The sequence below is a fragment of the Dromiciops gliroides genome, chromosome 5 (assembly GCF_019393635.1).
Source record: "Dromiciops gliroides isolate mDroGli1 chromosome 5, mDroGli1.pri, whole genome shotgun sequence".
Taxonomy (NCBI): domain Eukaryota; kingdom Metazoa; phylum Chordata; class Mammalia; order Microbiotheria; family Microbiotheriidae; genus Dromiciops; species Dromiciops gliroides.
The window spans coordinates 131,320,705-131,339,172 of NC_057865.1; the positions used below are offsets into that span (position 1 = coordinate 131,320,705).

Genomic DNA, 18,468 nt, shown 5'->3' on the forward strand with positions numbered 1-18,468 from the left:
TATGGCGTGTTCAATTTCTTTTTCTAAAATAGGTTTATTTAGATACTCCTTTTCCTCTTCTGTTAGTCTGAGAAATTTATATTTTTGTAAGGATTCTTCTATTTCACTTAAATCATTAAATTTATTGACATATAAGTGGGTAAAATAAATCCTAATAATTGCTTTAATTTCATCCTCATTAGTGATGTTTTTGCCTTTTTCATTTTTGATACTAGTGATTTGGTTTCCTTCTCTCCTTTTAAAATCATATTAACCAATAGTTTATCTATTTTATTATTTTTCTTCATAAAACCAAATCCTTGTTTTATTTATTAATTCAATCAATCTTGCATTCAATTTTAATAATCCCACCTTTAGTTTTCAGGATTTCCAATTTGGTATTTAATTGGATATTTTCAATTTGTTCTTTCTCTAGTTTTTTAATTGCATACCCAATTCACTGATCTGCTCTTTCTTTATTTAACTGATCTAAGCATTTAGAGATATAATTTAGATGTTATGAAATTATTGGGTGCAGTTTGGTGGTGCAGTGAATAAAGCTATGCCTGGAGTTAGAAAAACTCATGTTCCTGAGTTCAAATCTGGCCTCAGTTACTTGCTAGCTGTGTGACCCTGGTCGAGTCATTTAACCTTATTTGCCTTAATTTCCTCATCTGCAAAACAAGCTAGAAAAGAAAAGGGCAAACCACTCCAGGATCTTTGTCAAAAAACCCCAAAATGGGGTCAAAAAGAATTGATCACACCTGAAACCACTAAACAACACAATTATTGGGAAATAGTTAATATTGCTTGGCTAGACATCTTCTACGACTCCACCTGCTTAAATTTGTAACAGACTTATTAATCAGTAAGATCAAAAGAATGGGAGGGAACTATGGGAACATGGTAGAGTAGGGCAGGAAACTACCTGCCTCTCCCAAATTCCCCCACAAATAAAATAATGCCATGAAGTAAATTTTAGAGCAGCAAAAATAATTAAAAGTCAACATAAGGGGGTGGCTAGATAGCACAGTGGATAAAGCACCGGCCCTGGATTCAGGAGTACCTAAGTTCAAATCCGGCCTCAGACACTTGACACTTACTAGCTGTGTGACCCTGGGCAAGTCACTTAACCCCCGTTGCTCCGCAAAAAAAAAAAAAAAAAAAGTCAACATAAAGCAATCATCCAGCCCAAGACAAATTTTGAGGACATTAGGAAAGATATGATCTCCCAGGGTGGTGGTCTGGCTTAACCTAAGTGCAGATACCTCCTGAAAGATACCACAAATTCAACAAACAGCAAGTTCCAGGAGCAGCTATGTTTGTAGCAGCCTTAGTGTTGGGAGGTTTTGCTTCACAAATGGTGTGGGGATTGAGTAGCTGACTGGGGAAGATTGTGGGGGCCCTCTGATGGTGCTGGCCATGGGGCCCAGGGATGCTGATCAGAGTGGGTCTCAGGCTTTGGCTATGAGCAAGGAATGAGCACCCACTGGTGAATGTGGTCAAAGAGGGATGCAGTCCTCCTGGTTATAGTCACTCAAAGGAGAATGAATCCCTGGTTTCAGTTCTAGGACAGAGGGGAAAATTGATGCTTGCAGCCACCTGAGGAACTACAAGGAGGAAGAGAGTTTGCAGTGGTGGTGTTGGGGCCCAGGTTTCAGGTTAAAGGGAGAAAGGAGTACCTGAAGTCACTAATTTATCAAGGCATGAGCCAGAAGAGCAGTAACCACATCTGGTTTTAGATTATAGAACACTGGAAAAATCAAAAAGTCAAAGACCCCCATATAGAACTCAGAAAACAACAGCATGAAAAACAGGAAGCCTAGGACATTATCCCCCATGCCTGGGAGAAGAGCCCAACCCTAAGATAAAGTTAACAAACAAGAAACAGGCTGCTAAAATGAGTAAAGCAACAGAAAAAGAACCCAACCATAGATAGTTGCTATGGAGCTAGAGAAGATCAGAGTTCAAACTCAGAAGAAGATAGTTTCTTGTAAAGCTTTAAAGAAAAATGTAAAATGGCCATAAGCCCAAAAAGAGTTCTTGGAAGAGTTTAAAAATAACTTTGAAAAGCAAATAAGGGGGCAGCTAGGTGGCACAGTGGATAGGGTACCAGCTCTGGATTCAGGAGGACCTGAGTTCAAATCTGGCCTCAGACACTTGACACTTAGTAGCTGTGTGACCCTGGGCAAGTCACTTAACCCTCATTGCCCCACCCAAAAATTAGGGGGAAGCTAGGTGGTGCAGTAGATAAAGCACCAGCCTTGGATTCAGGAGGACCTGAGTTCAAGTCTGGCCTCAGACACTTGATACTTACTAGCTGTATGACTTGGGGAAAGTCACCTAACCCTCATTGCCCTGCAAAAATAAAATAAAATAAGAGAGTTTGAGGGAAAATTGCGGGGGGGGGCGGGGGCGGGGCGGGATAGTAATACAAAAAAAAGCAAGAAAATTATAGAAAGAAAGTCAACCAACTGGAAAAAGAGATCCAAAAACTTACCAAAGAAAATACTCCTTAAAAATTAGAATTGGAGGACAGCTAGGTGGCACAATGGATAGAGCACCAGCCCTGGAGTCAGGAGGACCTGAGTTCAAATCTGGCCTCAGACACTTAATACTTACTAGCTGTGTGACGCTGGGCACGTCACTTAACCCCAATTTCCTCACCAAAAAAAATTAGAATTGGGCAGATGGAAGCCAATGACTTTATAACACATCAGAAAATAATCTTTAAAAATCAAAAGAATGAAAAAATCAGATAGAATATGAAACACATATTAGAAAAATGATTGACCTAGAATACAGATTGAGGAGAGATAATATAAACACTATTGGACTAACTGAAAGTTATGACAAAAAAAAGAGTCTAGACACTATACCTCAAAAAATTATTAAGGAAAATTGTCCTGAAGCTCTAGAACAAGAGGGTAAAAGAGAAATTGGGGGGGGGGGACAAAAATATTGATTACTGCTTTAAAAAGATCCCAAAATGGAAACATAAAGGAACACTATGGCTAAGTTTCAAAGCTCCAGGTGAAAGAGAAAATATTATAAGTAACTAGAAAGGAACAGTTTAAATATTGTGGCACTACAGTCAGCATAACACAATATTTAGCAGTTTCTAAACTGCCAAAAATCTGGACATTTTACTCATGAGAAAATAGCTTACTGTCTTAGATTTTCAATCATCTTTTCCATTGCTTCCTCCCAACAGTATGCCTTAACAGACTGTATATTGTCAATCATTTCTGAAGTTATCACAAGTCTTTCATTTATCTTTCCTGCTCTCCTTTCTCTGAAAAAAAAAAGGGTAATAAAATTAAATCAGTTCAAATTCAAGATATCCTTACTGGTATAGTATAATATCTGTTAAGCAAAATGATTCAAAAGCACCCTTCCAACACTGATATTCTATGGTTCTCTGGTCAAAATAAATTATATTGTTTAATCATCATTGTTTATATCAATTAGGGGAACCAAAGATTTTAAAGTTAAAAGTATAGGATTCAGCAGCAAATATTATAGGAAAAAACAACTCCTGGCAATTTCTAATTTGCTCCACCCACATGATCATCATTATCAATAATAAATCCATATTACACTTCAGGTATTTGTGAAATGATTGATGTCGATACTCATATCTCTCTTTCCCACATACCAAAGCAGATTATCACCCTTTTAATGCCTCAGTAGATAGTCTTTTCAAGTCACTGAGGCAATTTGATCACAAATGCTAACATGGCACATCAATGTTGCATTGTTATTGGGTCACAAATGCAAAACAATGCTGAGCCTAAGTTACTGGTAGTAGTAACCCTACAAAACTTATTAATGATAATATAATGTTTAAATATTATAATAATCCTCATTTGAAGGAACAGGATAAAAGAAGAGCTAGAGAGACTAGGAAAAGTCACTGGAATGTAATTTTAAAAGTCATATTCTCTACATTATGTCATGTAATAGATATCTCTCGTATGCATTTTCTAATCTATAAAAATTATATTAATTTTTACTGATTTTCCTGGAGATATTCAATAGATTAACAAATATAAAATGCTATACAATTGTAAAAAGTAATGGTGATAACCTTAAAATAATTCCTACTTGGTGAGACCGTAGGTCAGATAACAACATAAAACAGGCCTAAGAGTGTATCAGTGTATTTTTTGCAAACACTATAAAGAAGAAAATTTGGAAGAAACATAAAGGCTTTATCACCTGTACTTCATCATCATCTGTCCTAACCAGGCTTGGAACAGAGCAAGTACTATTAGGAAAGCAAGTCCACAAAATGCTGAGGCTTGTAGTAAATCCCAAAGAAGTCCCATCAGGAGCACCACTTGTAAAGGTCCAATCCAGACAAAATGTGCCAGGGCCAGTCCCTGAAAAATTCACAGTTAAAAAAAAAGAAAGCCAAGAAAAGACTTTGAAGTCCCACAAAAGCATATTAGAAAGAGATCACAGTAATATAATACTTTCTAAAATTTAGAGGATCTGAGTACATTGTAGTCTAGGTGTTAATTATATCGAGAACATAACAATGTACATACACATTCCACACTCGCACTTCAGTCAATTTCATGCCAATATCTTAGAGTACTTCCATAGGAAAATGTTGCACTTATTTAAGCTTAGGACTTGATACTCTGAATACTTAGCATGTCAAAAATTTATTTTAAATAGCATACTTATGACTTGGTTTAAAAAACAAAACAAAACAAAAAAACCCAACCCAGCAGCTAGAACACAGGGGTATAATTTGGAATCATGTGCTAGTTTATGACCATAGTAGAAAATTAATTGTTATAAGGACTGATGCACATGCCTTAATAGAAGGTCCTGAATAAAAAATGCTCAGGGTATGACAGGCAGCCAAAGAGTAGAATTAGGAGGGGAAGACAGACATGATAACTCAGTAAGTTGTGTTCACTAGGAAGCCAAGTACCTGTGCTGAAGTTTCTTCTCAGTTATGTAATATCATAGACTCTAATCCCATTCTGAATCACTAATTAGTTCAACCAGAGGAAATAGGGCTAAGTGGGGCAGAGATCAGAATTTCATAATAATCAGGGTACAACCACACATTGCTGTTATCTGACTCAAGAAAGCTCCAAGCTATGAGTTTTTTGAAGATGTGAAGTTGTTTACATGAATTCTGTGATACGACATGCACAAAAGATTAAATGAGCTGCTACATACTTCATCAAACTTGTTCAGATTGTTGGAAAGAAGACTGATAAGCTGACCGGTGCTTATTTTATCAAGAACACGGCTTGACAGTTTTAAGGTCTAAAGAGAAAAAAGTGAAAGAATTGGCCTTAAAGCATTATCAAACAAAGTATCATAACATTTCTAGGAATATCTAGTGACATTATAAAACAGGTGTTATATTAAACACATTATCTTTGCTTATTAAAAATACAGAAAAATGTTTTAATTATTTAATATCTCTTTTAGATGGATATAATTGTACATGTTAGCTAGGTTTTTATCTTCTAAAAGCTACACAATAAATGAGTCCTCCTTCATTTGTAAGGATTTCCAAATCACATGACATGAATGGCTATATATAAATATCTATATATAATTAAATTATATGTATATAATACTTTTAGAAATACATAACAAAAAATAGTGGATACTCTTTATTAGAATCTTGGTGTTAATTTTTTCTCATTTTATAATCAGCCATTCTGCTGATAAAATGATCAAAATTTTATTATAAATGAATCATTAATATTTAAATGCACAATTTACTAAACATATTAATTAATGATTGATATTTTAAAAGAAAACATGTGCTGATTGTCATGCTAGGTGCTAGTGATCCAAAAGCAAAAATGAAACAAACAGGCCCTACCCTCCAGGAAGTTACTTTTAGTGAAGACCAAAAGATGCAATACTATCCATAAAATGTTAAAAGACCTAGAAGGGCTCTAGCATGGAGAAATTGTAGGAAAACATGGACAAGATTCTAATAGGATAAGAAGCAGACAAGCTGTAATCTATATAAATGGAGAGAGCACTCACATTAAAGCTTTACAAGGTATATCAAAAGGGCATCTAGTTGGCACAGTGGATAGAGTCCCAGCCCTGGAATCAGGAGGACTGGAGTTCAAATATGGTCTCAGATACTTACTAGCTGTATGACCCTGGGCAAGTCACTTAACCCTGTTTGCCTCAGTTCCTCATCTGTAAAATGGACTAGAGAAGGAAATGGCAAACCACTCCAGGATCTTTGCCAAGAAACCCCCAAATGGAGTCACGGAGTTAGATACTACTAAAACTATTCAACAAGAAGATATATTGAAATTCTGTGGTAAAAAAAAATCCACAGACTCTTATTTATTCTAGATAATGTAATTTAAATTTCTCATTTAATAACTTTGGTTGGAAATTTCTACTAGTACATTAAATTAAATCTGAAATACCATCATCAACAGCATGTTGAAATTAAAACCTAAGCAGTGGTGTGTGTGTGTGTGTGTGTGTGTGTGTACATAGACATACATATACACATGTGTATAATTATACACTATAATAATTATATATAAAACATATTAAGATACTATCATCTTATTTGATCCTCACAAATACCATGTGAGATAGGCGAACGATGCTTTTAACAAGACTGAAAGCTTTTTGTGGGCAAGGACCATACCTTATACTTTCTTGCATCATACATACCAGAAAAATGCCTTACATGCATAGAGCAAGCATTTAATAAATATACACTGATTTGATTTATTCTTTGACTTGGAAAAATCTTTTCATAAGGATCTAATTAAAGGAGAGTCCACTTGTTTTTGTTTTGTTTACTTTATTAGTAGCTATGATTAGTAGTTAAATTATAATTTAAGATCTTGCCAGGTTGCAGAACTTTGAATACAGAACAACTTGCTCTATCACAAAAGTTGGAATGGAGTTGAGAAGACAAGATGGGAGTTGGGAGTGGTTAGTGGCTGATTGCTGCATGGGTAAAAACTGCTCAGGCATGGGAAAGGGTGAGGCAAGGGTAGGTCTAACTCAGGGTCAAGTGTAGTACTTAAACTAGTGCCATGCATGCTCATTATATTATTTTAATGATGATAACTATGGATGCCATTAGGGTGAGGCTGAAGAGATAAAATAATTTGGCAAGGACCCATGGGAAAAGAATGATAAGGTGTAAGTACTACTTATGGATATGTTTATAAATCAGTGTATTCTTTATGATATTTTTCTTTCTGATGTCCATGTTGCGTGAACTCTAAACTCCAGAAAAAATATTATAAATTCTTCTCACAAGGAAGTGCTTAGATCGGGTTTTATACTGATGATTACATCATTGGTATTTTCTAATGCTTGTTAATTTAGGAAAAAGAAACTGTATTAATTTATTAGGATAGAGAATATGTTCTTTTCCTCTTCCCACTACAAAATTTTGCCTAATAATAAAGCATGAGTGTTATGATTTTGAAACAGAGGAGACCTAGCTTTTGTGTGCTGAAATTGTTATCAGGATCTTCTCTGATGCTGAACTGTATGTTATTTGTCTTTATTAGCTCAAGGTCGCCAATTATAAAAAAAATGAATGGTAAAGAAATTATCAAACATCTCTACTGCAATACCTTTCTATTCCTACTTGGCAGAATTAGGAAGCCACACATTGTGTTATGTCAGGACTGGCCCTAGCATATGTCGTTATAATAGCTCTAAATCCTGTTTGGACAATAACATGTCTTGGGCTAAATCCACTTACAGTGCTTTTGGCAAAATCAGGCCCTTTTTTGAATGCTTGCCATTACAAACAGAGGTAGGGTAGATTGAATGAGCACGTACTTGCTGCTAGCATGTAATGTATATACTAGTATACATAATGAGATTTGCAGGGTAAATAGGAATGCAAAATCAAGCCCCATCTAAGGCTGTACTTTCCTATTACAACATGCTAGGACTATTAGTTTTTGTTATAGTTAATAATAATTCTTTTTTTTAGAATTTAAAATATAATATTCCATTTTTCTTTAGCCTTATTCCCATCGATTAATTTTAAAGGTCAAATACTGCTATTAATTTTTATGCAGATGATGAGAGTCACTTTAATGGAAAATAAAAAATACTGGAGTAAAAATGGGCCATGTGGTGACAGCTTTCTCATCCACTTAACAATGAATTTGATAGCCTTAAGACCTGAAGAAGAGGAATGTAGTAATGGTAGTATGCATGTTGCCTCTGAAGTCAGGAGATATAGGTTTCAAGTTCCGTGTTGCTGAGACATTGGGCAAACCACTTCTCTCACTGGGCATCAGCTTCTTCATTTGTAAAATAAGGGGGTGAGAGTGGATGCTCTCTGAGGTAATTTCTAAATGACTCATTTTGATATGGATATTTAATGACATCAGCAACCTGATACCAGCACTTCTGGGAGAAGTTCAGTTCAATTCATTTCAATAAGCACTGATTGAGTAGCTACTACGTGCCAGGCACTGTGCTACCTGCTGGGAATACAAAGACCAAAAAAGGAATAGTATCCACCCTCCAGATACTTGCATTCTCCTAGATAATAAAATGTTGAAAGGAAGAGAAAGACTATGAAGAAGGAGGTAGGGGGGAGGGAAGAGGAGCAATGGGTGGATTTTAAATCGTTTCCTAAAGCTTATTTTAAAACTCAAACAAACCTTTGTGATTTCTGATTGCTAGATTCACAGCATCTAAAAAAGACATCATACTAGCAGGATTCATTCACACCATAAAGTACATAAAGTAGAAGTTACTGTTATGCTTTCATGTATTTTATTCTTTTAAAAATTTTTTTTGCAGGGCAATGAGGGTTAAGTGACTTGCTCAGGGTCACACAGCTAGTAAGTGTCAAATGTCTGAGGTTAGATTTGAACTTAGGTCCTCCTGAATCTAGGGCCAGTGCTTTATCCACTACGCTAACTAGCTGCCCCTGCTTTCATGTACTTTAGAAAGACATCTGAATTAATCACCTTTTTGTAAATCAGACTAAACAGGGCTATTCTCATCTGCATTCCCATGTGATGAAGGCCAAAGATGGCAGGGTGTAGAAGCAGTGGCCTCACTATGAAGAGGAGGCATAGACCTATCCCTAGATAAATCGCAATGGATCGTTCTGCTTTGTTGTCAGGATCATAGGAGGCTATGATTCTTCCCAGTAAGAGAGGTTGCACTGCTTTGGTTACTTCCTGTAGAGACAGAAAAAACAAAAAGACAAAAAGTAAATTACAGTTGTCATATTTTAATAATATAAATAACCTTATAGCATCAATATGCAAAGGCTCATAAGTAGGGATGGTTTAAGATGGGTTGGGCAGAAATCCACATCTGGTATGTGCCTTGTTGCATATTCTTTAACATACCCTCAGTGATAGCACATATTTCTCTTTTGAGAATAGATCTGATTTCTAGAAACCTCTCCTCCAAAATCCTTTAGAGACAAGCTGAATGAAAAGGGTAAATAAACAAACTGAGTGATAAAACTCTGTTTGTTTTTGTTTTAAAGCATGACAACAAAATGATGATGATGTGTTTTCCTCTGTGGCTGCTAAATTGGCCCTGAAGGCAAAGCTAAGAGATAAGTTCCCCAAAATGTTTTGAGCAACACCACTGGAGAGAATCTAGATCAGGGGGTTTTAACCTTACTTTCTGTCATGGACTAGTTTAGCAGTCTGTTGAAGCCAACTCTCAGAATAATGTTGGGTTTTGTTTTGTGGTTGGTTTGTTGTTGGTTTTTTTTTTTATTGAAGGAAAGGTTCAATTTTAGTTAGTAGTTAGTGAAAAGAAAAATGTCATTTTTTTCCCTTTCAAGTTCATAGATTTCCTTCCTCCCCCCACCCCAAAATCTGTCTATAAATTCCTTGGGGATCTGGGAATTGCAGGTTAAGAAACTGATTTAGAGTTTTCGGCGGGGGGGGGGGGGAGCTACTTTAAAGGAAATGATCTCATTTGAGTAAGTTATTTTTTATTTCTTGAAAAATGTTTGTTTTTCAGGCACGTCAATCTTGTCTGACTATCTGTAACCCCATTTGAGATTTTCTTGACAAAGATACTGAACTATTTTTCCATTTCCTTCTCCAGCTCATTATACAAACAAAGAAACTGAAGCAAATGGTTTAAGTGACTTGTCCAGGGTCACACAGCTAATAAGTATCTGAGACCAGATTTGAACTCAGAAAAACGAGTCTTCCTGACTCCAGGCCTGGAACTCTATCTACTGTGCCATCACTGTTGAAAAAATTCTAAGGATTAAAAAAAATTAACTTATAGATCTGCTTTCTTATCTAATAAAGCTAGTTATTTGGCAGGGAACAAATTAAAGAGAGATGTATCCTAGATTTTTTTCATATTAAATATAGGCATGGTCCCAAATATCCCCATATATAAGTGCATCACTTGAGCTTGTGATCAAAGATATTATTATTTTTCCCCCTAAATGTCACTGTAATGTCTGGGTAATTTTATTTCCCCTGTAGTTTACTGAACTAAGGATGAATCTAAAATAGGACTAGGGGAAAGAGGGGTGCTAAATGAGAAAGGAAACTGGATTAAAAAATAAAACATTAATTTAAAAATATAAGCCTCCTGAGGCACATTTTAGTTCTTAACCTCAGATACTATACGGTGTAACTCTTATCTCCATTATTCCTTTCATTTCCTTTTATCTCTGAGTGTGAGTGAGTCAACTACTCTGGGCATCAGGGTTCCTCATCTGGAAAATGAAGGAGTTGTACAGGATGACCTATAAATCCCTTTCAACTAAACCTATGTTCGAAGGATCTTCACCTACCATAGATTGCCTCTTTATATCTTCCTTTATTTCTCTCTATTATATACATATCTTTTCCATATAGGTCTCTAACACAGGCCAGCTCTCAGTTCATCCTTAGTCTATTAAGGTAAAACATACAACAGTTTAGAAATATTTTATGATCATCAATTGAAGAGGCAACTTGTCTTCTCTGTTTTAAACTTTTAAAACAAAAGTAGCTAACCTACTACATTTTTATAAGCAAATATAGCACTTGAAAGAAATGTAAGAAAAATAATAGTATCGCATTATTTATATCTGGAAAATACTTTAATGATTACTTGGCCCAACACACTAATTGTACAGATGAGAAAACCAGGTCTCACAGAGGTGAAATTATTTGTTCTAAATCAAACTGATAGTAAGGAACATAGTGAGCATTCAGGTCTGACTTCAAGTCCAGGGCTCTGTATACTATAACAAAGCCTCCCACTTTCATTTTTAAAGCAGTAGTGATCATTGTTTATGTTTGCACAGTGTTTTAGACTTTACCAAGCCTTTTCTCCTGTTTGACAGAAGATGAAACTGAGAATGAGATTAATTTGAGTGGCTAAGCAACAAATTAGTTGTAGAGTCAGTATTCAAATCTACAGATTTCTGACTCTATAGCTAATGCTTTGTTTTTAATTACACCATGACACCTTTTAAAAAAAATTACACAAACCTAAACCTGAAATCAACATTTTTTTCCTCTGATGCCAGAAACCAACAATCTAATAAATGTGGAAAGTGTAGTGGAGGTTGATCAAAAGATCCTAGTGAACTGAGTCCCCTGAAATCCCTTCACAAAATTACAGACAGATATTCTTTGTCAGAAAAGGAAATTTCCTGTGGAACTGGACGTTTTCATTCTGGCTTAGCACTGAAGGGCAGGTGCTTTGGTATGCATGGCATCTCCTAACTGGTACTCTGTGTGTCTCCATGCCTAGGAGTTGTGTTGAAGATGACTGTTGACTAAGTCGGGTAGAATTTCTCCACCTTGCTGAATGAAAAAAAGAGAGGGTGGAAATGACTACACCTACTTTCTTTAAGGCTAATCTCTCTGGGAATATATCCAGAGCATTCTCTACCTTAGATTTAAGTTACACAGAGAACTGGTGGAATCATTTTCTATCTTTCTTACAGACCACCAAGGAGGTAAGTTTCTCTGTCTTTTTCAAAAATAATAAACATTTTTATTTATGGTTTTGAGTTTCAAATTTTATACCTCCTCTCCCTCCCTTACCCCTTTCCCTGAGGTAGTAAGCAGATATGGGTTGTACATGTACAATTATGTAAAACATTACCATATGAGTCATTCTGTATAAGAAAACTTGAATTAAAAAAAATGAAGGAAAGTGAAAAATAGAATGCTTTAGTCTGTGTTCAATCAATATCAAGTCTTTCTTTGAAGGTGGGTAGTATGCTTCATCATTAGTCCTTTGGGATTGTCTTGGATCATTGTATTGCTAAGAATAGTTTTCATTCAGAGTTCTTTGATTGCTATCTGTGTGCACAATGTTCTCTTGGTTCTGCTCATCTCATTATACATCAGTTCATACAAGTCTTTCCAGGCCTTTCTGAAATCATCCTGCTTGTCATTACTTATAGCACAATAATATTCCATCACCACCATATACCATAGCTTATTTAGCCATTCCCAAATTGATGGGCATTTCCTTGATTTCCAATTCTTGGCCACCACAAAAAGAGCTGCTATAAATACTTCTGTGCAAACACATATAAGTTTATCTTGATTCATATGCCAGTCATCAACACAGCTCCCAGGTATGGGAGTACATAGGGACCAATGAAGAAATAAAGACCAATATGTCTCAAAGTACTTGCTTATCAGTCAGAGCCAATGTGAAAATCTACCTCCATGAGAACTTCCCCTTTCTCACAGAGGCCCATGCCCTGTTATTTCATTGTGTAGACTGAAAGATTGATTAAAGATCCCCACATCAACACCACACTATATGTATATGATAATTCATAGATGATTATACACACTAAAAATCATTTGTGTATGTCACTCAACCTCTCACCATTATTTTTAATAATTAGAGACAGACACAAATAGTCATAGAGACAAGGGCTACAATGCCAGAGTGGGTAATGAGCTGACCTGGGTTCAAATCCTACCTTTGACAGATACTAGCTATATGGCCCAGAGGAAATCACTTAATCTCTCAGCTCCTGAGGCAGTTCTCTAAGGCAATCGTTTTCTGAGAGGGAGGGAAGGAGGGAAGGAAGGAGGGAAGAAAGGAAGGAAGGAAAGAAGGAAGGAAGGAAGAAGGGAGGAAGAAGGGAGGGAAGGAATGAAAGAAGGAAAAAGAAAGAAGAAAGGAAAGAAAAGAGGCAGGGAGGGACAGATGGATGGATTTACTACAAACTTACCTGCCAAGCACTGTGCTAAGCACTTTACAAATATTACCTATATTGGCAGAAGTACTTCCTTCACCTGAGAGTTCCATATACCATTGAAATAATAAGTCTAAGTCCTATCCTGTTTATTGATTGAATTTGTGAACTAGAAGCTACTTAACTGTTTTCTGTTCCCTGTATTGATTTTTAATCAGTCTACCCCTATTATAAAGATCCACTTTCATTAGGATAGATTTGTTGATTTTGTTTTTGCAGTGATTATTGGTAGGCACTGATAGCTACACCATCTCCTATATTCATAACAGATCAGATATCTCTCCATTCTCTTTTTAATTTTTTTTTTAGTGAGGCAATTGGGGTTAAGTGACTTGCCCAGGGTCACACAGCTAGTAAGTGTTAAGTGTCTGAGGTCGGATTTGAACTCAGGTACTCCTGAATCCAGGGCCGGTGCTCTATCCACTGCGCCACCTAGCTGCCCCTCTCCATTCTCTTTTAATGCCAATCAACAAAAGCTCATGAATCATTAATGTTGCTGGAAGAGCCAATCATTTATTTCACTATTAGTGCCCCCCTCAAAGCCCCATTCAAGACCTTATTTCTCTCCCAACAATGATATAATGGAGTGATTACTAGGTATAGGCAAGGTCAAAAGAACTTTGGACAATGGAACCTTGATAAAGCCAATGTCAAAACCATATTTTGCTTTAAAGTATGTGAATATTTTTATGGGATGGATGTTGCCTATCTATTCAATGCCAAAAAAAAGTATTCTGAGGAAAAAATCATTTTGTAACAGCTAAAACTTTTACTATTAGGTATTAGACTTTTACTATTAGGAATAAGGCTTAACTATTTATTTTCTTTCCTAATGAGTAACTTGGATGAAACTCCCTGCCATTGCTTCTCCACTCTAGCTTTTTTTCCCCAACCTTTGACCCCCCTACTCCAATAAACCTTTTAGGTGAGTTTGTTTATGGTTTCATACAAAGAAAGACAATCTCTATCAGCCTCTAAATGGGACACCTGTTTTATGTACCAGCATTACCAGATTAGTTATAATTTTGAATCAACACATACTATAAAACTCATAGCCTTTAAACAGGAATAGACTGTTTTGACAAAGACAATGGTAGTATCACTAGAGGAGAGGATGTGTTTATAGGAGAAAAAGCTGGGTTATTTTTGGTAATGACAGCTCTGATAAGGTGACCATCTGCAAACAGTAAACAGACTCCCATAAACTTCTCAAAAACCGTAAAGCAGTTGACAATTCAAGGACAAAAGCAACACTGTTCCAACAGTGTGTGGGGTTCTCTTTTTTTAAGCTGCATGTTCTCTCATGTTTACTAAGTAAATCACTTATGGGCAGCACTTAGATTTCCCATTTGAAGTCTTTCATTTAAATACTTATAGAAGCCATAGTCTGACTAAGGTAAAATGAATTATTGATGTTTGGTTATTTGAGAAAAATTGTGACCAGCATTTTTCTATTTGAATACAGTAAGTGGAAATTTTTCATATCTATGTGTGCATATCCCACTGTAGGGTTTATTTCCAAAGTCATAGGAAGATTCCTAAGATTCCACAGTATGAAACTATATAATCAACTGTGTGTTCACAAGACATGGGAATCAAGAAACATTTTTAGAAATTCTTTTTAGCTGCATTATTAATCTTTACCAACACTGAACACCAACCAAAATGAGGTATGAAAATGTCACTGAATGGCTTCCAATTTATTTGGGTATTACAATTCTATAACTCTCTGTTGTTCATTCAGAGGATCTCTAATTCTAGTAACTCACATTTATGTACTATACCAAAACTTGCAATGCACTTTCCTCATACTACTCTAAGGGGGGTAGCATAAGTATTATTAACCCCATTTTACAAAAAAAGAAAAGAAATTCACAAATATAAAATCAGAAAATATTAAAATTAAAAGGTACCATATTGGTAAACTTGTATAATTTTTCACTGGATACAAAATTACTCACCACACTATCCCAGAGAAGTGTGAATCAACTTCTACCTCCACACTTTCAGTAGTAAGAGGCTTAGTAACTCACAAGGCAGACCATCTCTTTTTTTTCTTTTTTCTTTTTTTCTGGTGAGGCAGTTGTGGTTAAGTGACTTGCCCAGGGTCACACAGCTAGTAAGTGTTAAGTGTCTGAGGCCGGATTTGAACTCAGGTCCTCCTGAATAAAGGGCCGGTGCTCTATCCACTGCACCACCTAGCTGCCCCTCAGATCATCTCTTAAAAAACAAACACCCACCCCCAAAAAATTATTACAAGTTCTGCCTAAAATTGAGCTGAAAATGCCTTACTAATACTTCCAACCAATGATCCTACTTTTGCCTTCTAGAATTACCAAGACTATCTAATCCTTCTTGTAGATGACAACCATTCAAATATTTCAAAATAGATATAATGACCTTAAATCTTTTTTTAACCTAAATATTATAAGTTTCTTAAAAATTTATTCAAATGAATGCTAGAATCTACAACTCTTCCAGAATAATGAAACTGAAAGAAAGGAAATAGTCAGAGGTCCTATCAGTCATGCAACAACAGCTAACCATGGGGCAAGAGCATAATAATTGTATTTTTTTAAATATTAAAAGTGATTTATCACCAGCAGTTAATCACTATCATGGACACCCAATGTGTAACAGGATATACATACCCACACAGGATCATAGAGTTAAAGTTAGATATAAGTTTATAGTCCATGTAGTCCAACAGAAGAGAAAATAGAAACCCAATGATGATAAATGATTTGCCCAAGCTTTCAAAGGCAGTAAACATCAGAAGTGGAATATGAATTCATGTCCTCTGCAGAATGCAAAGACACACATAGAAGGAATGGTACCTATAGACTCCAGAACATGACAGCCATGCTATATTAAGCATCTAGGAGGCACAGTGGATAGAGTATTAGGTTTGGAGTCAAATTCTAACTCAGGCACTTACTGCCTGTCTTACACTGGGCAAGTCAACACTGGGTTAAACTCTGTCTGCCTCAGTTTCTTCAACTATAAAATGGGGATATTATTATCTATTATATTAGCAGGAGTTATGAGGATCAAATGAGATAATATTTTTACAAAGGGCATAGTATGGTGCCTGGTATAGATTAAGCACTTAATAAATGCTTGTTCCTTCCCTCCCTTCCATGTCACTGTAATGAATTCCTGCCATTACCCTATTTCATTTCCCTTTACACTTCGTACTGAGACCAACGTAAGGGGAAACTTCAAGATTCAATTGTTCCTTAATGTCCAAATTCCCTGGCTAACAGCAGTGAACATAAGCTCCTTGAGGCAATAACTTTCATTCCTAGAGCCTAACACAGTGCTTAGAACATACCAATAAACGCTTGTTAAATTGAATTTCGGCCACTTACATAAAAGTTTCTATGTGTGCTGTATCTTCTCACTTTCTACCCCACTAGGTTGGCTATTCTGTGTTCCCTATTCTGCTAATTATGACAGAATTTTGAGGTCCCCACCTTCCTATTTTCACTGCCATCAAGATGTACCTAGAATCCGATTGCATCATCCAGGGGATCACTCTTACTTCAGTGTCATCAGCAAATGTGATAAGCATGCGTTCTATATCTTCACATAAATCATTAGTTAAAATGTTGAACATAGTTAAATATAGAGATACCTTCAGAATGCAACTCAGTATATCGCTACAGTTTTACACTGGTCAACAACTCTTTGAGATAATGTAACAGACTTTGCAAAATATCCTGTTAAAAACACAATGTATATCTACAACATTACATTGATCTGATTTAAGAACCTTATCAGCAAAAGTCAATAAGGCTAATTTGACTTGATTTTAGCAAACTTTCATATGTGTGGTTACTAAACATCTGTCAGCAGTTTTTGTGGAATGAGAAAAGGTGCAACATGATTGCTAGGACCCATGACCTCTGGCTACCAGTGTATTATCAACTAACACAGGCATGTCTGAAAGAATAAAGAATGGCTTAGAGGAAATTGTCAAGGATGCAACCTACCTTGTGACTTGGATTAATCTGGGACCTAAGTAACATGGACTGAAGCCCTCAATGATGCCAAGGTTTAGAGGCTGATACTATTATTTCTGATGTATCTTAGAACAATATCATATGGTGAGACCCTAAGCCATAATTTATTTAGTATGTGTGTAAACCTTACACTGTATTCATCAATTTCAAACCATTCTAGAGACACACACAAAACAGAAGAGCATAAAGACACACATGAATAAAAGACTCCAAAAAAGTTGTAGTGATTTTGGTCTCCCCTGTTGCCATAGTAGCTTTCTATGGTCAGGGTTCTTTTTCATTTCTTACTCATTTGTACACTATTTCGTGACTTTTAAAATTGAGTTCTGATCCTGGGGCACAAGGAGACACTGTCCCAAGCTTATGTTAGAGGCCAGGGACTGGATCATTGGCTTTCTGGGCCCAGTTGTAGCTTGCTCACTGCACTGGGATGGTCAGGCCTAGTCATGCCTGTTCTGTGTGGGTTTCTTGGGCTGGCAGTTTATCGGCTACACTAGGGCTAGGGGCATCACAGATGGCCTGGTGGGTCACTAGCCTGCTGAGCCAGGATTGAGGGGCCTCAGTTCCTGATCTGTGTTGTGCTGTGCTGATCTGAGCTTATCCAGATACTGCACTGGGTTGTACTCTCCTTTTACTCAAGTGAGATGGACCTTTCCTGAAGTCCTTTTAAGTTATCTTAAACTGGAAGATTGTTTCGCTCCATCTTCTTGTAGGTCCTGTAGCTCCAGAATCTGTTTAGAGGCTTGTTTTGATATTGTTTCAGAAGGAAAATGGGGAGAGCTCAGGAAACTTCTTGGCTTCACTCTGCCATCTTGGCTCTGCCTCCCAATGCTTCCTTCTAAGAGCTCTGTAAACATCAATTGAATGGACTACCCTTACAAACACCAATGAATAACAGTACTCCAAACTTTCCTGGAAGGCTATAAGCAGCAACATCATGAGGAAAAGACTAGCAAAGTCTTCAGGATGGTTGCACATAGGAGCTGACATGCCAGCCCCACAGCTCTGCTGCCCTGGTTTTTTTGTTGATGGTATTTTTTGTTCTTTGGTTTTTACAGTGGAAAACAAGAATCATCTTCATTTTTTTTTAAAAAAGGTGAATTTTAGAAATTTCAGACCATCAGTGAGCTTTGTATAATCCTGGCAAAATTATTATTTGTCAAGAAATCAAAGCTCAGAAGATGTAAATTGAACAGTGTGTTGCATGAGATAACCTTAAAAAACCTTCTCAGTACAAAAAAATCTGTG

General features: G+C 36.3%; 1 protein-coding gene across 1 annotated transcript in view; it reads right to left on the reverse strand.

The window, feature by feature from the left end:
- Window positions 1–18,468, reverse strand: part of CFTR (CF transmembrane conductance regulator) — a 235,257-nt gene that overhangs the window by 157,124 nt on the left and 59,665 nt on the right. Inside the window, exons 5-8 of the mRNA XM_043967579.1 lie at window positions 8,955–9,170; window positions 5,182–5,271; window positions 4,201–4,364; window positions 3,149–3,274 (exon numbers count right to left, since the gene is read on the reverse strand). Coding sequence (XP_043823514.1) covers window positions 3,149–3,274; window positions 4,201–4,364; window positions 5,182–5,271; window positions 8,955–9,170 — 596 coding nt within the window. The remainder of the gene's footprint in view (window positions 1–3,148; window positions 3,275–4,200; window positions 4,365–5,181; window positions 5,272–8,954; window positions 9,171–18,468) is intronic.